The following is a 17054-nucleotide window of genomic DNA, read 5'->3' on the forward strand; positions in this document are numbered from 1 at the left end:
GCTATTATCTCACCAATTTGAGTCTTGTAATTATTTACACTTCAATGACTACCTCTTGGGGCTTACAGTAGGGGTTTTAGTGGTTTTAGGAGATGATTACTTGGGTACTGTTTCGTATCCTGGTATCGAAGGGCATCGAAAAACCAATAATCACAGCGGCCTACCCATCCCAAGGGAAATACTATGTACACGTTGTAGTAATAGCAGGGATTGGCAAGGACAATGAAAATAAATGAACAACAAGAATGGAGGCGGTTAGATCGTAGCAAAATGGGAAACGTGGTATTCGCGTAAAATTAAGGGAAGCAACAAGAACTGCGAGGTTGGGGTTCGTTCAGTAACTTGCGGGTCAATGGGCAGAGACGATGGATCTAGTCGTCGTCGAAGATTTGGAAAGTGTTGACTAGGATAGTCTCAATGACTCGGACCTGCCAGCCGGCATCTGCAATGTTGCCGCCAGAATTGGCACCCATGAGGGTAGGTCTGGGGATTGTTAGTCGGCAAGATAGAGGGGTAAAGACTGTCACGACTTACCCGAAACAGATGGCAATATTTCCTGCGTTCATCCGATTTTGTGTGTAATGTTCTTGAATCTTGTTGAGATGCTGCAATGTGTTATTTCATAGGTCTTCAATAAGGGCAGGGTTGGGTTAGTAGACATACCAGTATCAAAGCCCTCAACGTAGCGTAATGAGCATCCGGAAGGTTGTTAACTAGCGCATGGAGTGAATCACGGCGCTGAATGTCATCGTCGATGCCTAGATAGGAGTGGTTAGTGCAAAATCATACACTTGGTTAAGGTTACTTACGGGCCGCGTTAATGAAGTCGTTGTAGAAATGCGATGTGAAGAGCGGGTCCGGCAGGTCCCGGAAGAACTGCTTCAAGAGCCCGGCGACACTGTTAACATCATGATAAAAGTTCTCTGGATTGGTAAAATCGACTTGCGATGAATCTGCTGTTGGTTAATTAGGGCTCATTCCTAGTGACTCGAGAGGCCAACGCACCATTGTCGAACAGCGCCTTCATGTGGCTGATATGAGTGGCACTACCAGAAAGTCGATAAATACCCTCCATGTCCAATCCAAAAAGCTCAATAGCCTGGAAGCATTGGTATACAATCATTGGGACGGCTGTCCCATCCCGGGTATATAGGTCATCCAAAGATACGCCAAACACCGGCTTCAAAGGAGGAAGGTTAGGGCTAGGCTGGAAGCCATTCCCGGTTGGTCCCAGCGGCGTCTTGGCCGGTAGCGCAGGAGCTTGATTCAAGTGATGTTGCTCAGATCTCGATGTGGGATAGGGAGGCTGGAAAGGCGGAGACGAGTATGAATCAGGGTTTTGTGGGTAGGGCAATGATTCAGTGGCTGGCGGGGAAGCAAGTGCCGGCGCCGGAGCCGGAGCTGGAGCCGGAGCAGACACTGGTGCTGAGGGTTGAGACGATGCCGGAGTAGAAGAAAGGAGGTTTGATTGCGAGAATGATTGAGGCAGGAACATTGACTGGCGCTTATTCTGCGTGGTCGGTTGCGAGGCAGGCACAACGGGCCCGGAAGATGATCCTCCAAGTGTCTGGTATGCAAGACTTAGCTAAGAACATATTGGCATCGGTACATGCAGGACTCACCGGATGACGTTTGTATTGAATTTGGTCTGAAGTTACAGCAGCAGGGTTCCGCTCATGGCTGAGAACGTACTCGTTGAAGTCCTTCTCATTGTCAATTTGAGAAACGACTTCATACAAGCTCTTTGGAGCAAGAGCAGGGTTGGCCGAGCCATCTTTCAAAGGGCTGATGGCTAAACCTTGTCCAAGAAGAAGCTTCTCATTAAAGGTTGCTATAAAGTGGTTAGCTTGAATCATGCAACGAAGTGTGGGCTTCGAGCGCACCGAATTTCTGCAACTGCAGTGTGAGACCAGAATCGCATTCCGCAATCAGCTTCTGAATGTTTTCTACCGCCTGAGGTCGCAGGGTCGAAACCAGCTCCTGTCGCGCCGACTGTGCAGCCTGGACCTTGGAAGCATAGTCCGAGTCAGCGTTCTGAACCTTGCGCAGCAGCTCTTCTTCATGCTGCGCAGCCGACTTGTGACCCTTCAAGCCAAACTTCCCACCCTGCTTATCACCGGTCTTGACCCGGTCGTATTGTTCGGCAAGCGATTCGTACTTTGCTTTTGCCTTCTCCGCAGAAGTTTCCGCTTCCAGTACCCTCTTCTCCGCACTCAATCCGGTCTGCTTCCATTGCTTACGGCCCTTTTCAATTTGGGACGCGAGTTCGTTGAGATCATCGGCCATCTGCTGCAGAGATACGGAAAACTGAAGTCCGTGGTCCGCCATGCGGTCGTGGAAACGATTGAGTTCATTGTAATTGTGACCGTAAGTACCTTGGCGGTTCTCGTTGCGGTACGCAGAATCGTGAAGGGAACGAGAGAGCTTCCGCAGGCCTTGCGCATGCTCTTCTTCCAGGGATGAGCGTTTCTTGAGGAAAGTAGAGAAATCCTGTAGCCATTGGCGTCATCGATTAGCGTCCATGTGCTTTATTTGTTACTTGACAGCGGTGGGGGTGGAACCTGAAACGCACCTTGGCCGAGGAGACACTTTGCTTTAGTCGGGTCAGGAGAGTGGTGACACCGATCTATAAATGAGAAACCTTCCCATCAGTATGTCATGACCTAACTCATCAACATGCCATAGACATCACGCACATCTGAGTAGACAACTTTGTCCAGACGACCCTTCAATTCTTCCGACATAGGGGCTGGGCCGGGACGGGGCTCTAGAGCTCCGGGGTGGCCGGTAGAGCCGGCACTCGATGGTGGCGCATCGGGGTCATGCGCTGGACTATCGTGTAAAGCGGAGTCTGCCATGGGGGGTTGTGCGGGAAAGGCGTTAAGGCGACTAATGAGCGAGAAGATAGAAGAAGCACAGATGTACTGAAACGGTAAGTTGGAGGGGGAAGGAGTGGGAGTGGGAGTGGGTATATAGTTTGATAGTGGTGGATAGTAAGAAGCTCGGGGGTAATTGCGGAAGCCTACGACCTCCCGACAGCTGGAGAGTTGCTATTCCGGGTAAGGCTGCCGTGGGGGAGGCTGAGGTGGTGTGTGTGGCTGAGTAGTCAGTCACTGGTACCTGATTGCGTTCTGTTCCTTACCGTAGGCTACTACTTACTGCATTGATCTACTCCCTAGTTAGTTACTACTTCCTTGATTGATTATTATGTCACTTACATCATTATTGCCATCATAATTCTGATGAATAATAACTTATCTCAGTATTGGATTTAAGTATTGGTATTGAAATCAGATGACTCTTCAATATTTTTTATGCAGAATGAATATGCACCTACGTCATATGTCTGGAATGTGAGATACCGATGATCTGTTCTAGATAATACTTTGTATAATTTGCGTATCCAGAGTGGATCATGGGATGTACCATGGGTACTTCAATAAGCTTACATTGATCAAAACTAAATTGCTGGATTGAAAGATGCTAACTCGTTCCGTCATCTAGTTACTATCTTTATAGTTACTAGTTAACTAGTTAATTGGTGACTTCAAAACCAGGCAGCCACCCCAGCTGACTCAGCTGCCATCAACCGCCGAGATTCGCGAGAGATTTCCTCCGTCGCCCACCAAAACCCACCCAAAGTTTTCTGCCGATTTCCGGCACCTGCACGCTGGTTCCTATCTGATTGCGCTCATCATTTTGCATGTGTTAACGGGTCCCGCGGTTCCAAGACCGTCGGATGTTTCTTGATTTATACTGATGGATCTGGAGTTCCGGGGTGTCCTCGCACCGACTGGGTTGGCGACGCATGCCAATCTGATAACTCCCCCGGCCTCCTCTAGCGACCTTCGGAGCACCCCGAGGCTGCCCCGGCCGGTGACTGGCTTCGACTTCGTCTCCAAAAATCTAGACTCTTGCGGCATGGAGAAGATCCCCGCCGTCACGGGCAAGCGGAGGGGTGGCTGTAGAAAGGCCTGTAATGAGTGTAAACAGCAAAAGGTAAGCTAATCTCGATCTCCGGCCTGTCGGCATACTTTCTCCCATGTGGTCTCGGATGAGAGAGGATCTATGCATATCACTATCGATGCTTAGCTTCCTTCCTCCACTCGCCCCATCTTATCTCATCTATACGACTGGCTGAACATGGACCTTGTCGATTTCACAGCTTCGATGCGATATTGTGCAGACTCCTGCGGACGCTTGTTCGCGCTGCCGCCGGCTTCAGATAGAATGCAAAGTCGAGCCCACTTTTAAACGCATCTCGAAACGGAGGTAGCTTCTCACCTTCGATCCCCTCTCCCCATTGGACCACATGATTCCTGACCAGTCATATTTGCAGGCGTAATGCTGAGATGGAACGGGAGATCGCAGAGCTCCGGCGGCGGCTTGCTACTGGTGATCAGTCGCAGTCTGTAGAAGCCAATGGCAGCGACGAGCTCTCCCAGTGTTCCGAGGATGTATTCTGTCCTCCTGATGCGGCAGTTGCGAGCAGGGCGCGGCCGCTGTCGGCGCCGCTGGAGCCTCAGCCTATGGCTACCCCTTTGACCATGCACAGAGATGGGTCTATTCTTTCTCAAGATGATAATCCATGGAGGCTGGAAGATGTCTCACTGTCCAGGACAAGGGTTGCCCGTCTATTTGAACAGTAATATACCTGCTCCACCTGTTTATGCTACTGTAGCTTACAGACGTCCAGGTTCTTCAAGTACTATCATCCGTTTCTTCCCTTGTTGAATCCGCAGAAGCCCCCGGATGAGTATCTGCGCCGCTGTCCTTTGCAGGCCTGGTCTATCATCTGCGTCGCTAGCCGACGAGCGCCCTCGGAGCCGGGCCTCCTGAGCGCACTCTCGGGGCCTTTCAGCAGACTGCTTTGGTCTACCATTACCGGAGTTCCCCAAGACTACCGTGTGGTCAAGGCTCTTTGTCTTCTCTGCACCTGGCCATTGCCTACTACCAGTCAAAGGACTGATGCTACCTTTATGCTTAGCGGGTTGATGATGCAGATTTCTATGCAACTTGGATTGCACCGCCCAGTTCAGGCGGAGGAGTTCACCACTTTCCGGATGGAGGTCCAAGGCGAGGCCGTCAAGGATCGTCTGCAGACGTGGGTCATTTGTAACATTGTGGCTCAGAAGTAAGTCTGCCAACCCTTATTGCTAGCGTCTGCTAACTGTAATAGCGTCGCCACCGGATACGGACAACCTCCGTCAACCATCTACGACTGGGCACTCGAGCCCGCATCGCTTCGAGATGCAGACTACCAGCCTTCTGAAGACCTGAAGACTCGACTGCGCATTGAGAAGTTCTGCGACCGTGTAACCAAAGCACTATACAGCAGCAAGCCTGACCCGGTGGAGTTCATTAGCTCAGAGAAATTGCTGATCGTACAGCTTCTGGAGAATGAGCTTCGGGACATGGAGGTTGAATTTGGCCGCGATATTTCCAGTGAGTTGTCCGGGTGCTTTGATATTTTTTGGCGGACACTAACTTGCTCTACAGACATTAATATGATCCATCTACGAGCAGCTGAGCTGCATCTACGATACTTTGTATTCCTAGGCTCTAGCGCACGAAGTGATGATTTGACGAAATTATTCATCGCTACAACGTCATTCCTCGGTCGTGTGCTCGATCTGGAAACCCTCCCTGGCGAGCTTATCGGACATGCCACCAACTACATTTTGCAGATGATTGTTTCCGCCGCATTTGCCCTCATGAAGCTGCTGAAGAGTGACTTCCGACGCCACATCGACTTCGAACATGGGAAGTTGTTGTTTAATGGAGCCATCTCGGCCATTAGGAGAATTAGTGTCATGGACCACGACCGTCCAGTGCGACTGGCAGACATTCTGGCGCAGATGTGGAATGCGGGCAGCCCCGAGGGCCCGGCGGGAGAGGACGCCCTGCAGCTGAAGGTGCGCTGCCGGATGAGCATGAGTCATGTCTATGATACTGTCTGGCGTTGGCGGCAGCGATTCCGCCCAATGAAGAGCATTGAGGATCCGCAAGGTATGTCCATCATAGTCACGACGAGGATCGTATCCACTAAACCTGGGATAGCTACCATGGCGAACCCTAGTCTTCCCGCGACGGCCGGTCCCATGACCCGGCAGCAGCAGGAAGAGGCGCTGGCGGACCCAGGGTTGATTTACCCCCCGAACTTCGATCAAGGGGCCTTCATCAGCGAAGCCGGATTCTCGGAGGTGTTCGACTCACTTAACTGGGTGTTTGATGGGATTCCGGACACGTTTGTTGCGCCCCCAGTCATGTAGGACCAGATCGCACATTGCATCTCAGGCGTCGGTGGGAGTTTCTGTTTCATGCGAATTGACAGCAGTGTACCCACCAAAAACTAAAATGGTGATAGGATGGACGATGCGGAGGAAGAAAAGAGGAGGGGCATTTAGATTCCTGTGGATACCTTGTACGCTGTTCTGTACATATGTTCATGCTTATGACGTTCCCACTAGATACCATTGAGAATTGATAGCGTTGAGATTAGCTAGACGGGATGGTATCTATTAGAGATGACGGATCGGAGTACTACTTGAGTATGTTTTTGTGTCACCCAGTGAGTACTATTAGACAGATCACAACTCCAATTGGGGGACACTCTTATCATTCATAAGTAGTAGCCTTCTTACCTTCCAAGTTTTCATACGATATTGACAGGCCGATGGAGACAAAAGTGGACTACTGGGAAGAAAAAGATTCATTGCAGAGCTATACTACCGTAACTATAACTTCTATTACATCGGATCACAAAATTTGACTTTTGCAAGATCGGCACTATGTAACAAATGATGGTAGTTGACAAGTAGATAGATAGATAGTTTAGTTAGTACTACTGTCGGGATAGGCCCGACCCGATCCAGGGTAGTACTTACAGTATAAAGCACTACTTATCGAAGTCACCATAACCATGATCACGAGACCAAATCCCAAAGTACCATACAGTAGTAGTACTAGTAGTACTTCCTTCCAGGAAAAAGTAAATAATGATCAGGGGATAAAAAAAAATAAAAATAAAAATAAAAATCAAACCCTCATGCCACGCGACAAATCGGGAGAAGAAAACCCCAACTGAGGCTTGCATTGCAGATGCCGCCTAGATTAGGCGCGACCTTCAGGACGGACTGCTATTCGATCGGAAAGGTGACCGGGAACAAGGGCGCTTCATCCTACTGTAAGTACTAAGTAGGTAGGTAGGATGATGCATCTGTAGGGTATCTAGGCTGGCTGGGGTGATTTTTCTAATATTAGAAATTCTTTACTACTTACTGTACTCCGTACTTTAGTTAGTTAGTTACTGTCTGTGCTTGGGTTGGTCGGTTGGTTGGTTGGTTGGTGGTGGTGGTGGTAGTGATGGTGGCGGTCAGACGTTTAACTAGTTGGGATAGAGAAGGTGATGGGATGGGAATATGGTCCGTGGGTTATCATGAAATGCGTGGTTGGTAAGTAGTAATCCTGTAGTAGTGAGTTATCTACTATAGTTGGTTCTTTCCCCCTGAACCAGCAGGTCTGCAAGCGCCGTCCCTTGGCTCCCAGCGGTCGATCACCCAACCCTCTCTCTCTCTCTCTCTTTGCCTTCTTCCCTGGAGATCTATCTCTTGGTTTTCTCGCTGGGATGGAGGGGAGGGGGAAGATCGAGATAAATGGTTGGTGATGATTATAATTAGTATATCTATTTATTTAGTTAGTTAGTAGAATAGAAATCAGGGATTGGTTGAGATGGAGTTGATTGGTGGCAGGTCAAAGATTCTCCCAGCCATCAGTTGCTCTCTCTCTCTCTCTCTCTCATCTTCTCTACTACTACTACTACTAAGTTACTAGTAGTCAAGTCAAGACTAACTAACTAAAGATTGTAAGTCGAGCAGCAGCAACAACACTAACTAAAGGAGACCGACCAAGACAGACTCGTCCCCATCCATTTTCCCTTTCTTTGGCTTCAATCCCATGATTGGTGTCGGTCCATGATACCTGTCCAGTGGCTATCTTTTCAGCAAGGTGAGCTATCCAGTCAGTAACTAGTAACTACCATCATCATTGTCGTTGTTGCTTGCTGTTCTTCTTCTTGTTCCTTTTATCCATCCCCCAACCAAGAGATTATTCTCCACCAAAAGCCGAACTGGAACTGATTGATCCATTTCCATTCAACTCTTGCCCCCCCCTCCCTCTTAATCTTGCTACTCTCTGTCTGTCTGTCTGTCTTGTCTGTCTTCTTCTTCCTCTTCTTCTCTCTCCCTTCCCTACTCTTTTCCCTTATCCACTCCACTAGACTAACTAACTAAAACTAACCAACTAAACTCACCTTCTTTCCTCTCCTCCCTTAACTTCCCTCTCCCTCTTTCCCCCTCCCCCAAATCCACCTTCCATTGTCTTTTCCTCTTGCCTGTCTGTGTGATTTATCAGTGCTGCGTGCAGTCTATCCAGTTTATTTTCTTTATCTCTTTATTTTCTCATTATACTTTTTTGTCTTTCTTGACTCCCTCCTGCTCCGTCAGCACGGTTCGAGGTTATCATTCGTGTCGATATTCATCCGTGTCTATCTCCGCCTGGGTTGCGAATTCTCCTGACCGGTTCAACCATTAGCCTTGCCCTTTCGCAGATACCCGCTTTCGAGTTGTCCCTCTTGTCTCTCCGCCCGTCAAGCCACTATTCAGTAAACACTCGATCATAACCACCACCCCCGTCGCTTTAAGCTCCCCTGCGATAATTTCAATCCTCTTTTCGTCCCTCTCGACCTTGTCGCTACTACTCTACCTATATATTATCGAGGGCTATTCTCCCATCCCTCCTCCCAATTCGACGTGACCATGGCTACTGGTCCAGCTACTCAATCCCTCAAGGTCAGCATCATCCGCCTGCGTGTCCGTCTGTCAGACTGCGGCTAACGGAGCGCTGGTGTACAGTGTGTGGTGACGGGTGATGGTGCGGTAGGAAAAGTACGTCGCTCCCCTTTCAACCAGCTCGACCTCTCTCTCCCCTCCTCCTCCTCCTCCCTCCCTCCCTCCCCCCTTCTCGTTTCCTACATCGGTCGATTTCGTTATCGCTGTTGCTAATCGATCAATAGACATGTCTCCTGATTTCGTACACGACCAACGCTTTCCCCGGCGAATATATCCCTACCGTGTCCGTACCCCCCTTTGGTCCCTGAATACTCCTCGTCTGTCTGCGAACCTCGTGTGTTGACCGGAGACTCCCCAGATTTGACAACTACACCGCTAGTGTGATGGTAGATGGCCGACCGATTAGCTTGGGACTTTGGGATACTGCTGGACAGGAAGATTACGACCGTCTTCGCCCATTGTCCTACCCGCAAACCGACGTCTTCCTGATCTGCTTCTCCATCGTTAGCCCGCCGTCCTTCGACAACGTTAAAGCCAAGGTGCTTCCTTCACCTTCCCTGCCGATCGGAGGCCCGCTTACTGACCCTGACGGATGTAGTGGTTCCCGGAGATTGAACACCATGCCCCCAACGTCCCCATCATCCTGGTCGGCACCAAGCTCGATCTGCGAGACGACCGTGGTACCATAGATGCTCTCCGACAGCGAAAGATGGAGCCCGTCTCCTACGAACAAGCTCTGGCCGTGGCCAAGGAAATCCGGGCACACAAGTACCTCGAATGTTCGGCCCTGACGCAGCGCAACCTGAAGAGTGTATTCGACGAGGCGATCCGGTATGTTCGACCGAAGCTATTTGCTACTGGAACGGAGGAACTAACCTTCGCATAGCGCTGTCCTCAATCCCCGGCCTGCGGCCAAACCGAAGAACAAGAAATGCGTGATTCTGTAGATCGTCCCCAAGGACATGTTCGACTTCCCAATAATATAAACAACTAATACGGCGTCTGGGTTACGGGGCCTGTGCCGGCCCCATCTTGATGATCTTCTTCTCTTTTTGCCTTGTGTGCCCCGTTCCTCGTCCATTTTTGGTGCCATGATCCTGATGTTGTTCTCTATTTTCTTCGGGTTCAGGATAACCTTGCCTCTCTCTCTCTCATACACATTGTCCCCCTCCTCGCCTCCCTTTAATGCAGTATAAAGATGTAACATGCCATACAATACCACTCAATGAACGTGACTTACGGGTTTCTGGGATTGCAGATCTTACTCCATGTTACTAAGTGAAGTCTCCGGTTGTAGGGTAATCATCCAGATCTATGTTATATTCCGTGCCTGACTTCTTCACCATCATCATCCAAAATATGCACATCAGAAACAGGAAGAGAAACGGAAGAGGATATCTCTTAAGCAAACAAGCCAAATCACAATATACTTTTTAATCAATCCAATGTGTTCAAAAGACAACACCAATACCAACATCAATAGCAGCAGTCTAAGCCATCCGGGGCCTCCGACTGGGATGAATATGAGCATAGTCATCCACACCCGTCTCCTCGGCCTTCTCTAACCGCTGCTTCTCCTTCTGAATTTCCTTGGCGTTGCGCTGTCTCTCCTCGAAAAGCTTCTTGTTTTTAGCTTCGATCTTCTCTTTCCGGTCCTTGGAGTTGCCGCCGCCGCCGGCACTACATAGTGAATATGTCAGTTTGCTGTAGAAAATGATAGTGGGTTACGATGGATATGGTATGACTCACGTCAACTCAACATTGATCCGTCGCGGCGGGTACTTTCCATCGTTGAACATGGAGTGATGGTACAGCTTCAGACAAGTCTTCATGCGGTCGTAGTTGTCGAACTCGATGAAGCCGAAACCGCGGCACTTGGTCGGCTTGTCGACTTGGGTGGCTACGCGGACGGAAACGGGCGTGATCTTTTCGAAGTGCTTGGTCAGGGACTCTTTGTCGGCGGAGTAGGGGAGGTTTCCTATACCAGATTCCCATATATTAGTATATCATTGGGTTCTATATGGCCCATGCATTGGGGGAAAGTGGGTGTTGGATACATACCGACGAAGCAGATAAACCGCGCATTCTTCTTGTTCTGACCTTCCTGCTCAGCAGCTTCTTCGGTCTCTCCGTTGGTGGGCTGCGCCTCGGTATTCGTTTCTTCCTGCTTCTTCTCCTTTTTGGATTTCTTGTCCTTCTTCTCCTTCTTGTCCTTCTTTTCCTTCTTTTGCTTCTTCTCTTCCTTGGTCACCTCGGGCTCAGCCTCAGCCTCGGGCTCTTTCTCGGCGGATGTCTCGTCGACATCCATGGCTTCGGGCTCGGGCTCGGACTTCTTTTCCTTCTTTTCTTTCTTCTCCTTCTTTTCCTTCTTCTCCTTCTTGTCCTTCTTGTCCTTCTTTTCCTTCTTGTCCTTCTTCTTCTCCTTCTTCTCCTCCTCCTTCTCAACAACAGGAACCTCCTCAACAACCTCCTCCTCCACCTTGCGCTCCTTCTTCTTCTCCTTCTTTTCCTTCTTCTCCTTCTTGTCTTCGCGCTTGGCCTTCTTCACTTCCGGGGAGGTGGCCTCCTCGGCGAGCTTGCGCTTCTTGTCACTTGCACCCATTGTGAATTATAATATTGAATTGAGAAGGTTAATTAATGAAGAATTGTATGGAATAAAGGTGTAGGAAAGAGATCGCAAGAATAGTAGATTGAATCGGCGGCATTGGAAATTTCCTTTTTTTGCCGGGCGGAGATTGGGAGCGGTGAGTGGGGGTGTTGGACGGGATGGGATGGTTTGGGTTTGGTGCCTGAGTAGTAGGGGAGGTGGTGAGGTAGCTGGTGCCTGAGGCATGGAGGAGATGGTAATGGGTAGAGTGGTTGTTATTCACCTGTTGGTGGTGGGGTTTATTGATGTTGATAAGATTGATAAGTACATTGCATTGTTCTATTCATTTGTTGGATTCTGTTCCTTGTTTATTCAGTGATTGGTTTCTTTCTATTCATGTTTGTTTTGCTTGTTGATTCACTGGACTAGAGGGTAGGTATATAAGTAGTATTCGGCTTCTCTCTGCCCTCTACTTCTTTACTTCTTACTACATGATCTCTATACTACTTAAGTTGAAGGAAGCAGACTGACTTACTGGGCCTTATTACTAGTAGTTATTTACTATGTACTTAACTAGCAATAAGCCTAAGATAAGCTAATCTCATACTTCATCTACAAACAATAGCCGACATAAGAATACAATCTACAAACGGTGATAAAACCACTATCCCTACATACTATCTATGAATGATAGATTATCCAGAGTGATGCAACAACTACAGTTCCACAGAGCTACTCAATATGCAATATTTATGGAGATATGCGATTCTAACAATACCTCTCCAGCAGTTGAGAAAAATACCAGTCGAACCCTTCTAACTTGATTATCTTCTCTTGATAAATCCATTCAATTGATACTACTACAAACATGCAACAAAGACAGGCACGAAGTATTCTTGAATGCTACGAGTATCATGTTCCCGGGGGATTTCATATGTACCGCACAAGTTGCTGCTGATCTGCTTGAAGCGCATCCCACATTGTGGGTTTGTCTCTTCATCTACATCGACCAAAATAATCCATGATGGGTGAATAAAAACACAGAGTGGTGGGAGCGCATCTCACCAGCACCTAACTGCATTGTCTAACGGTATAAATTCAGAGCACAAATGCCTTGGGAAACCGAGTATACCATAGTCGAATAAGCAGCACAATTAACTTTGACAAGTTATACCGTCTCAAATATGTAAGTAGATCAAAGCACTATCACTGAAAGTTCTCTTACCCGATGAAGGTGCTTTTACCAGACTATGGTGTACTCGTGCGGATGTACTACATATGGGCCATTAAGCAAATGCCTACCAAGACGTGTAACAAATACAGGATGCACCAGAAATTGACCCAAGAAAAAAGAAGAAGTGGATAACTCTTGTATAAAGCATCTGGTAACAAGAGGTGCAGGCTTCGTGGCGGTAGGTTATTCTATGTACCTCGTTCTGTTTCTGGCACGATGGTACAGACGCCATATATGATGGCTTGGGGACCGGTTTCCTACTCGTTGCAGATATAAGACAGTGGAGACTATCATCAACATCAATGCAGGTATGGCTTTATATCTTTAGTGTTATCAGCCAGGCATGTATGGTTTTGGAGCATGCTTCGACTCGGGTTCTTATTATGATGTACAATCATTTCACTATGTGGCTGGACCCAAGTCTCGCAAACTTTGACCGACATATGCGTCTCTGAATAAGATACAGAACAGAGAGATATGCCCTTGGTATACATTTGGAGTATACCGTGGCACATCGTTCCATGCTATCAGGATGGCGACATACTTACATAGAGACTATATCTGTCTCTAGTCCGCGAACAAGCACCTCTTCACGTGGAATCATAGTGTATATCATATTCTGCTATCTGTGCCTGCATAGTTGCAGACCTCCTGCGACTACTTGAGCCCGACTGAACTAATGGCCCGTGAACATGGCCATCTTTCAAACCATCACCACATACTTCTTCCCGTGATCCACGTATTTTGGGGGGCCCACTAGGGCAAAACTAGAACGTTCTAAAGTAAGTTCTCTATATTATAAGGTTTAGTGTATCTGTGTGGTACTGTACTGGGGTCCTGTGATAACATACCGTTAAATCATTGATAGATATTGACATCAATTAAGTTTATAGATATGTGATGCCCTAGAAGATGCCGGTGTGATCGTTCCGGAGGGGGTATATAGGTATGACGCTGTTATGATACATCCCATGGGTAAAATCTGCACTGCCTGAATGGCTTCTTGACTAAAATACCATATGGAGGGGTTACCTTGCCTTTACTCTACGCAGACTGGTTATTTGACCTTATTGCTTCGCTGTCTTTCTGAGGGGGGTGGTCAACTAATATATACAATAGCAGTCAACAGGATTGGAAATCACCAACCACGACCCGAGCATGAGAGATTTCAATCCACCGTATGAGCTGGTGATAAATGGCCGGGATGCCACAAACACCAATACCGAGGGTATCTAAGTCGAATTCATCCTTGCTACTGCTGTGTGGAGTAAGGTTCGCCGTAATGACGCTTTGGACCTCGTCAGGAAAGAGCCCGTTGACCCTATTATAACAAGGCTAGACATTACAATATCTCGACATAGAGAGCTCGGAGACCTTGGACGATGAGGATTCCTAGATTGGAAAGCGAACAATTCCCAAATTTGTACTTCATTCGACCTTCTTCTTCTTCATCTCTGAACTTCAGGCGGTCTCTGCCCTTTGAGGTCCTTTGAATGGCATAATGGTCATGATTTAGACGTGATATGTATGCGCGTTGTCTGCCCGCATGGTAGCAGTTGCAAGTACTGCGTGTATTAGCATAGTGTGGCTATCATTCGCCATATATTCTTGGGCCATGAAGATAAAAGGAGAGCAGAATCAGGAAATACACACTTACTGATGTATTAGCGACACCGACTTTGCTATTGCTCGTAATACCGACCTGATTATCCATAACATTATACGCCTACGCATAATGTACGAGGTCCGCGAGAAGCTAGCTGGTCTTTTCACCGTCTTTCACCTCTCTATAGATGTGGATCTCCGTCACTTCATGCAGATATGGGTCAATATCATACCACATCCATAACTGGTATAAACTAACATAAATTAGCCATGCTCGATTCCGCCCTCAGACAAGCAGGCCGAGAGGATGCCGCGATCAGGGCATCAGTACCGATAGTTACTGTTGGGATAGTCTAAGGGTATGTCCAGCCAAGAAAAGATTCCTACGAATTTACTAATATGATGAACTTATACTTCAAATAGTGAGTATCGAGCAGTTTTTGTGGGATACGGACGACTCGGTTGAAATTGTCTCAACAATTAATAAGATCACTTGCAATGGAGAATTTAAGCCCTTTGGTATCTATATCTCCAATTATGGCATCTTGCCTCTAATAACTGCCTTAACTCTGCCGATTCTAACGTTTCTCTGTCTTAAACTTTGTTTTGACACCACCGTGTTCTATCATTCTGGAATTTTCAAAACAGAAAAGGAGTAGGATTCCGCCTTCCCATACCAGGAGTCGATGGATGTCTTCTTGTGCTGTACTTCCTTGTTCTGTTTGTATTTAGGATAAGGTGATTGCCGGGGCTGTCTTTGTCGAACCCGGCAGGTCAATCTTCGCTGGCATGTTGAACTACTCTCATATGAAAGGCCTTCCAATACTCTGTCAATGTTAAAACTGAAAGACATTGAACAAATGTTAGTTTGCTCCTAGTACATTCATGCCCACGGCTGGTTATAAGAACAAAGCCCTAACAGGCTGGAGTGCTTGATAGTATGCATGTGTTCTCACAAAGAGATGACCGGATGTTTCCCGTTTGACATAATTTCTCCAGAAAGAATTGTCTGCATTTAAAGCTCTAGCAGTGGCTGATGCATTACTCACTGTAACAAGACCAGGTGATTTTCCGTCCAGAAGGTTTCACCCTTAACAAGCTCTTCGACAACTTTCCCTCAGAGCATAAATACAACAAATGGCCTGCTCTAGTGTTTTCCTACTATCATTATTGCTACATCTGCACCAGCGTCGACATACATACAACTCAATCCCTCTCCACCAAGATACCGTGCCATTTGTGACACTAAATCATGGATTTCTGTTTCCAGCCAGCACGAGAGCATTCTGGACCTTTTGTTTACGCAAAAGGAGAGGCCCCAGCCGAAAAGCTTCTGCCCGAGCTCTGGTGGGAAGTGGTCACCTATCTTACGAAAAAAGAATGGCTAACCCTTCGGCTGATCTCCAAAGAGGTGGAGAGGAAAATATTCCCCCTCGTTTACAAACTCATGCTGCCGCGTCTGCCGAGGCTTAATACAAACTTATCTCGCGAGAACATTCAGAAAGTCCATACAATTGCCTCGAACCCTGACCTCTGCCACATCCCACGAACTATGCAAGTCGCCTATCCATGGCGTAATAGCTGCCTTGGTAAAGAGTTCAACGCCGACAGCCATTTCAAGCAACTTTGCTCGAAGTTACCAGAGATCCATACCCTAATCAACGACCTCAAGTACTCTCTCACAAACTGTCGCAGCTTTGAGATGCACCTAGACGTATCATTATTCCAGTTACGGGCCGAGAGCGAATATATCAATATCTTGCTCGAACTCCTTGCCGAAGCTGACATTAATCCAGAGCAGCTTACCTTCTTCGTCCCGTCAGAAGATCGCATTCGCTCGGGTACATACCCATTCTTCCCTCAAATTATAGAGCCTCACAACATGATTCGCAGCTGGACAAACCTTCACACCTTGACAATCGTCGATGTCTACCCCGAAGCCTGTTATGCCTCTGTGGAATCTGCTGTTTGTCAGACTTTTAAAAAGGCGCCGTGTCTGGAGCGCCTCGTTTGCCAAGCTTTCGATCATCCTAGACAGTATGGGAATGTCCTGTTACCTCTCAGCAAGGCCGGTCCCTTCCCTCGACTCAAACATCTAGCGCTTTATTCTGTTGCAGTCCATTCAGAGGACGTCCTCAGATTGTTGAAAGTCAACGGCCAGTACCTGGTCTCAGTGGGCTTCTTCCGCTGTTGGAGCAACAGTCCAGAGCACTGGGAGGCCTTACTTTTGCTCATGAAAGACTATATGCCCAGATTGAACTCGTTCACCCTCGACAAAGGGATGGTGGGAATTGCTGGTGGTAACTTTCCGATCCGGCTTTACAACTATACATATGAAGGCCCAAACATCGGGGATATACTCGGGAAACTGAAATTTGGTGAAGGTGGAGTGTATCTTTAGTAGGTCTACTGGTTCTGGAGGTGAGATGAGCATATTAGTCTCCCACTATGCTCATATAATGTATGGCATATGCGTTAGGAATAGTCATATTGCAGCGAAATTATATACCACATTCATGAGAAAGCTAATGAATAGTGATTTAACTTATTCAGAAGGATCAGCTTCTGTCCTTCATAGTAATTGTGAGGCTGAAGATACCTAGATAGTGTGAATGAAGCAGTAACAGCCAATCTAAGACACTCGGTGGCCACCGACACACACCTCTTGCCTCAATATCCCATCTGATAGTGGGACAGAAAACTTAATGTATGCAATGGTAACGGCAAATGTCCTGCATAGGAAACTGCTGAGATTGTTGGTAATAGTAATAATAACCAG

General features: G+C 47.6%; 5 protein-coding genes across 5 annotated transcripts; 3 read left to right on the plus strand and 2 right to left on the minus strand.

The window, feature by feature from the left end:
• Nucleotides 1-49: 49 nt before the first annotated feature.
• Nucleotides 50-2969, minus strand: rgd1 (putative Rho GTPase activator (Rgd1)). Its single transcript, XM_025531922.1, has 9 exons — nt 2697-2969; nt 2573-2626; nt 1884-2490; nt 1623-1831; nt 1006-1567; nt 810-953; nt 664-758; nt 535-605; nt 50-483 (listed from the first exon to the last, which is right to left on the minus strand). Exons 1-9 carry the CDS (start codon nt 2856-2858, stop codon nt 372-374), a joined length of 2016 nt encoding a protein of 671 aa, XP_025384922.1. The 5' UTR covers nt 2859-2969; the 3' UTR covers nt 50-371.
• A 790-nt stretch (nt 2970-3759) lies between these two features.
• On the plus strand, nt 3760-6272 carry BO83DRAFT_401626 (transcription factor domain-containing protein; the record flags this gene model as incomplete). The annotated part of the gene is made up of 7 exons (XM_025533473.1): nt 3760-3999; nt 4187-4272; nt 4340-4645; nt 4697-5134; nt 5180-5445; nt 5500-6009; nt 6061-6272. The coding sequence occupies 7 exons, from the start codon at nt 3760-3762 to the stop codon at nt 6270-6272; spliced, it is 2058 nt and encodes a 685-aa protein (XP_025384923.1).
• A 2537-nt stretch (nt 6273-8809) lies between these two features.
• Nucleotides 8810-10138, plus strand: racA (putative Rho GTPase Rac). The gene is made up of 6 exons (XM_025531923.1): nt 8810-8849; nt 8913-8945; nt 9074-9132; nt 9208-9388; nt 9448-9680; nt 9736-10138. Exons 1-6 carry the CDS (start codon nt 8817-8819, stop codon nt 9794-9796), a joined length of 600 nt encoding a protein of 199 aa, XP_025384924.1. The 5' UTR covers nt 8810-8816; the 3' UTR covers nt 9797-10138.
• BO83DRAFT_113790 (RNA-binding protein) lies at nt 10128-11544 on the minus strand. Its single transcript, XM_025525949.1, has 3 exons — nt 10911-11544; nt 10599-10827; nt 10128-10529 (listed from the first exon to the last, which is right to left on the minus strand). Exons 1-3 carry the CDS (start codon nt 11449-11451, stop codon nt 10340-10342), a joined length of 960 nt encoding a protein of 319 aa, XP_025384925.1. The 5' UTR covers nt 11452-11544; the 3' UTR covers nt 10128-10339.
• A 3983-nt stretch (nt 11545-15527) lies between these two features.
• On the plus strand, nt 15528-16676 carry BO83DRAFT_401630 (uncharacterized protein; the record flags this gene model as incomplete). The annotated part of the gene is made up of 1 exon (XM_025533474.1): nt 15528-16676. One exon carries the CDS (start codon nt 15528-15530, stop codon nt 16674-16676), a length of 1149 nt encoding a protein of 382 aa, XP_025384926.1.
• Nucleotides 16677-17054: the final 378 nt, after the last annotated feature.

The sequence above is a fragment of the Aspergillus eucalypticola genome, assembly GCF_003184535.1.
Source record: "Aspergillus eucalypticola CBS 122712 chromosome Unknown BO83scaffold_25, whole genome shotgun sequence".
In the NCBI taxonomy this organism is placed as follows: domain Eukaryota; kingdom Fungi; phylum Ascomycota; class Eurotiomycetes; order Eurotiales; family Aspergillaceae; genus Aspergillus; species Aspergillus eucalypticola.

Excerpts from the sequence above, each read along its gene's own strand:
- rgd1 (XM_025531922.1), bottom strand. The coding sequence starts at position 2,858 with ATGGCAGACTCCGCTTTACACGATAGTCCAGCGCATGACCCCGATGCG. Across the intron at positions 954-1,005 it reads GAAGGCGCTGTTCGACAATG|ATTCATCGCAAGTCGATTTT; the intron begins GTGCGTTGGCCT and ends AACCAACAGCAG. Across the intron at positions 606-663 it reads CGTTGAGGGCTTTGATACTG|CATCTCAACAAGATTCAAGA; the intron begins GTATGTCTACTA and ends AACACATTGCAG.
- racA (XM_025531923.1), top strand. The coding sequence starts at position 8,817 with ATGGCTACTGGTCCAGCTACTCAATCCCTCAAG. Across the intron at positions 9,133-9,207 it reads GGCGAATATATCCCTACCGT|ATTTGACAACTACACCGCTA; the intron begins GTCCGTACCCCC and ends GAGACTCCCCAG. Across the intron at positions 9,681-9,735 it reads GTATTCGACGAGGCGATCCG|CGCTGTCCTCAATCCCCGGC; the intron begins GTATGTTCGACC and ends ACCTTCGCATAG.
- BO83DRAFT_113790 (XM_025525949.1), bottom strand. The coding sequence starts at position 11,451 with ATGGGTGCAAGTGACAAGAAGCGCAAGCTCGCCGAGGAGGCCACCTCC. Across the intron at positions 10,828-10,910 it reads GCGGTTTATCTGCTTCGTCG|GAAACCTCCCCTACTCCGCC; the intron begins GTATGTATCCAA and ends AATCTGGTATAG. Across the intron at positions 10,530-10,598 it reads CGGATCAATGTTGAGTTGAC|TGCCGGCGGCGGCGGCAACT; the intron begins GTGAGTCATACC and ends TTCACTATGTAG.